General features: G+C 48.5%; 1 protein-coding gene across 1 annotated transcript; it reads left to right on the top strand.

The window, feature by feature from the left end:
• The first annotated feature begins 678 nt into the window (after nucleotides 1-678).
• Nucleotides 679-2,376, top strand: LOC148210826 (uncharacterized). Its single transcript, XM_088125206.1, has 4 exons — nucleotides 679-808; nucleotides 1,203-1,316; nucleotides 1,388-1,500; nucleotides 1,549-2,376. Exons 1-4 carry the CDS (start codon nucleotides 679-681, stop codon nucleotides 2,338-2,340), a joined length of 1,149 nt encoding a protein of 382 aa, XP_087981332.1. The 3' UTR covers nucleotides 2,341-2,376.
• Nucleotides 2,377-4,697: the final 2,321 nt, after the last annotated feature.

Raw genomic sequence — 4,697 nt, 5'->3', positions numbered from 1 at the left:
TTGTTAAAATAATTTAAATGAGCATGTAAGGATTGTTGGTTTGATTTGTGAATTCTAGCGATCTTGTTGCCGTATTTCTATTATTGAACACTCTTGAGGAAACATGCTTCCTATTCTTGTTGTTGTAGGTGACTAGTAGATTCTGAACAGTTGTAGTTAGAAGTAATTGGCTCATGACGTTTTGTAAATGGGATGTAGATGAAATGCTAGCTTGGTTACACCGATAATTTAATTCATATTGTCTGGTTGTGAGCTGTTGGATGAATTTTGTTTATTACGTGGAAAAGCATGTTTGTAAACGGTGCAGTGATTTAGAATGTGAGAGGTTTACTTGTAGGTGGTCATGGAAGGGTTAGTGAAGTGGTGAAGGGTGAAGGGTAAACGGACGGGTTGATAGTCCGTTAACCATGGGTGCTCTGACCTGAAAGATGCATATAAATCGCTTGGAGGTTCAAAGCCTTGAGTAGTGGCCTTAGGTATAAATGACAAGGCCAGACGTCAAATTTCTGTAAACATGTATTGGGGTCTTGGGGATAAATGTCAAGGACCAATACGCTGGGAAGTCATCGGTACCTTGGGAATAAACGGCAAGGACCGGTACACAGTTCAGGCCTTGGGAATAAATGGCAAGGCCGAACGTCAAGTTTCTGGAGAGGAGTATTGAGGCCTTGGGGATAAATGTCAAGGGTCAATACGACTCGAGGTGTTAGGCTTGAGGGATTAAAGAAGAGTGGAGCTTGCGAAGTAGTGGTGTTTGGCCTTGGGAATAAATGGCAAGGTCGGACATCAAGTACTGGAGAAGGAGGAGGTACGGTGACTTGGGAATAAATGTCAAGAGTCGTGTTTAGAGTTAAGGTTAGCCAGGAGAATTATTTAGCGTTGCCTAGGATGTTTATATGAAATCTTGGGGCGTTACAGTTGGTATCAGAGCCGAAACGTTCCTGTAGACTGAGTTAGAAACTAGCATACGTAGGAGTAGTGATCCCGGTCGACCTCCTCGTCATCACCAGGTACGCCTCATGCTTGTCCTTGAGAGCTTATACATTTCCCATGATGTACTTGTGCGCTGAAATTTTTTTCATCAGTTTTTTTTGTTGCTGCTCTGTTTCGCTAGACATAGAGTGTGTTTATTAAGCGTACCAAATAGAATGTGGTGGACTTTTTCTAGTATGGGGATTTCGACTGCCACTTTTTCCTTTTAGTCTATGCGACGAGTTTCGTGCTAACGTCTTATCGAAATTTTGTGCCGTTCTTCCAGACAATGCCTCCCCGTCGTAGTATGAGATTGCGAGCTAACACCGACCCCGCTCCCGGAGGTGAGAACGAAGCGGATCCACCGCCCCTCCTGCGAGGAATCAGGCAGGAGTAGTCCCTCCATTTCCTCCAGTAGCTGCTCGAGAGCGGGCAGATCCTCCAGTTCCCCCAGCAGTTCCTCAGGTGAACCCCCAATTGGCATTGCTTGTGGAAGCCTTGCAAGCAGTGATCAGTAACGCCGCAGGGGTGGGCGGGGTCTAAGCTTCGCCACCCCAACACCTTCATACACCCCAGAGCGAGGCTCGCTTCATCAAGGATTTCAAGCGCTGCGGGCCCCCAACCTTTGACGGCGAGAGTGAAAGAGCGACTGCAGCGGAAGAGTGGATCAGAGAGTTGGAAGCCCTTTACGCGTATCTTGGTTGCGAAGACCAATTCAAGGTGAAGGGCGCGGTTTTTATGTTGAGGGGCGAGGCTCTGAACTGGTGGGACTCAGTAGCAGCGGCAGAGGATCATGCGAATGTACCAATTCCGTGGGCAAGGTTCAAGAACTTGTTGTACGACTACTACTATCCGGAGACTGTGAAAGACATGAAGGAGGCAGAATTCCTGCATCTAGTCCAAGGAACTTTATCGGTGGCACAGTATGAAAGGAAGTTCACGGAACTCTCCCGTTTCGCTCTAGAGTTGATTCCCACTGAGGCTTTAAAGATCAAGAAGTTTGTTAAAGGCTTGCGCAAGGGAATCAGAGGCCCGGTGGACCTCCAGCGACCCACCACCTATGCTGAAGCGGTTAGGGGCGCCTTGGTTATGGATAAGGATGTTTCCAACAAGGCCTCACCCCTGCCAGAGGTCGGATCATCTTCAGGTGTGAAAAGGAAGTTTCCTTCGACTTATGCCGACCCGGTATTGAGAGCACCCCAGCGCCAGACTCAACACCAGGGCATGCCGCCAGTATGCCCCACCTGCCAGAGAAGACATACAGGGCAGTGCTGGACGGGAAGTAAGGGTTGTTTCAGGTGCGGAAGAGAGGGGCATTTTGCAAGGGAATGTCCCATGTCGGCCGCAAATACACAAAGGTTGGGTTAGAGGATTCCACCACCAGTTTCGACGTAGGGAAATAACCAAAGGGCTCGTCTCTTCGCACTTACTCGCAAGGAAGCGGCGGATGCCGAAACAGTAGTCACAGGTATCTCTTCTTTTTTTTGGGCTTTGTGTGTGAGCGTACGTCCTTATCTTTACATTGTGTTCCAGGTACTGTTTTAGTCCATGATGTGCCTGCGTTTGTATTGTTCGATTCGGGGTCGAGCCACACCTTCATCTCATCTGCGTTCGTTCGTCAGGCAACCCTCGAATTAGACCCGTTAGGGTTTTTGTTGTCGGTTTCTACACCTTCAGGGTCGATTTTGATCGCTAGTCAAAAGGTGAGGGCAGGTGAGTTGTCTTTTGATAATCAGACTCTAAGGGCAAGGCTGATCCAGCTGGACATGCAAGATTTTGACGTTATTGTGGGCATGGATTGGCTAGCTACCAACCAAGCCAACATTAATTGCTCGAGAAGAGAAGTCTCCTTTCAACTACCTTCGGGTCGGAGCTTTACGTTTACAGGGGTTACGAGTAGAGTCCCAAGGACAGTATCAGCGTTGAAGGCAAGACGCCTGTTGCAGAATGGAGCTTGGGGATATTTGGCCAACGTTGTCGACATTAGTAAGACTCTACCTAGTATCGACTCCGTTCCCGTGGTCAGAGAGTTCCCGGATGTGTTCCCCAATGACCTCCCGGGGCTACCCCCTGTTCGTGAACTGGATTTTTGTATCGACTTACCACCCGGGACAGCTCCCATTTCAAAGGCACCGTACCGCATGGCTCCAGCGGAACTTAAGGAGCTGAAGGCTCAGCTGGAAGAGCTCTTAGATAAAGGCTTCATTCGCCCGAGCGTGTCTCCTTGGGATGCTCCCGTGCTGTTTGTGGAAAAAAAGGGTGGATCCATGCGACTTTGTGTTGACTACCGGGATCTGAACAAGGTGTCAATAAAAAATAGGTACCTCCTTCCTCGCATCGATGACCTCTTTGACCAACTAAAAGGAGCAAGGGTGTTCTCAAAAATAGACCTACGATCGGGGTACCACCAGTTGAGAATTAAAGACGCCGACATACCTTAGACAGCCTTCAGAACCAGGTATGGGCATTATGAGTTTACCGTTATGTCTTTCGGACTCACCAATGCCCCTGCGACATTTATGGATCTTATGAATCGAGTTTTCAAGGAATTTTTGGATCTGTTCGTGATCGTGTTTATCGACGATATTCTAATTTACTTCGTTACGGAAAAGCGGCACGAAGGACATCTGCGGCAGGTTCTTACCGCTTTGAGGAAGAACAGCCTGTACGCGAAGTTCTCGAAATGTGAGTTTTGGTTGGTTAAGGTGGCTTTCCTTGGCCACATAGTCACCAAGGAAGGTATTGCTGTGGACTCGGCCAAGGTGGAGGCGGTCAGTGGTTGGCCAAGGCCTCGCACAGTGACAGAAATCCGTAGTTTTCTCGGTTTAGCCGGCTATTATAGAAGGTTCGTCAAGGATTTCTCTCGGGTAGCAGCACCGTTGACTCAGTTAACCCGCAAGAATGCTACGTTCATTTGGAGCGTCGAATGTGAGAAAAGCTTCCAAGAACTGAAGCAGCGTTTGGTCACGGCCCCAGTGTTAACAGTACCGGATAGGTCGGGAAGTTTGGTGGTGTACAGTGACGCTTCACGAAGGGGCTTAGGTTGCGTTCTGATGCAGCAGGGAAAGGTCATTGCCTATGCATCCCGACAGTTAAAGGTACACGAGCTTAACTATCCCACCCATGACTTGGAGCTCGCCGCGGTAGTTTTCGCCTTGAAGATATGGAGACACTATATGTATGGGGAAAAGATTCAGATCTTCACTGATCACCAAAGTCTGAAATATTTCTTCACTCAGAAAGAACTTAACCTTAGGCAGCGGAGGTGGTTAGAACTGGTAAAAGACTACGACTGCGAGATCAATTACCATCCGGGTAAGGCAAACGTGGTGGCCGATGCACTCAGTAGAAGAGCAGCAAGCGTAGCTCCTTTGGTAGTACCTCCTGGACCAGTGTTAGATGAGTTAGACCGTTCTGAGGTGGAGCTAGCGGTAGAAGATGTGTCAGCAATGCTAGCTCAACTCTCGGTCAAACCCACCCTAAGACAACGAATCATTGCTGCACAAAAGGGGGACTCCAGTCTGAGCAAGGGTTTCGTGAGACTGGGCCAAGGAGATTTTTCCTTTTCGGAAGATCAGGCCCTGCTCTATCAGGGGAGACTGTGCGTACCAAGGGATTTTCCGTTAAGGAGGGATTTACTAACCGAGGCTCATAATACTCCATTCTCGGTGCATCATGGGAGTACCAAGATGTATAGAGACCTTAAGAGACACTATTGGTGGCAC

The sequence above is a fragment of the Momordica charantia genome (assembly GCF_013281855.1).
Source record: "Momordica charantia cultivar OHB3-1 chromosome 6 unlocalized genomic scaffold, Mcharantia_2.0 BLBB01000006.1, whole genome shotgun sequence".
NCBI lineage: Eukaryota > Viridiplantae > Streptophyta > Magnoliopsida > Cucurbitales > Cucurbitaceae > Momordica > Momordica charantia.
This window is presented reverse-complemented; position numbering and strand designations above follow the sequence as displayed.

Excerpts from the sequence above, each read along its gene's own strand:
- LOC148210826 (XM_088125206.1), top strand. The coding sequence starts at position 679 with ATGTCAAGGGTCAATACGACTCGAGGTGTTAGGCTTGAGGGATTAAAG. Across the intron at positions 809-1,202 it reads AAGTACTGGAGAAGGAGGAG|TCTATGCGACGAGTTTCGTG; the intron begins GTACGGTGACTT and ends TTTTCCTTTTAG. Across the intron at positions 1,317-1,387 it reads CACCGACCCCGCTCCCGGAG|TAGCTGCTCGAGAGCGGGCA; the intron begins GTGAGAACGAAG and ends CATTTCCTCCAG.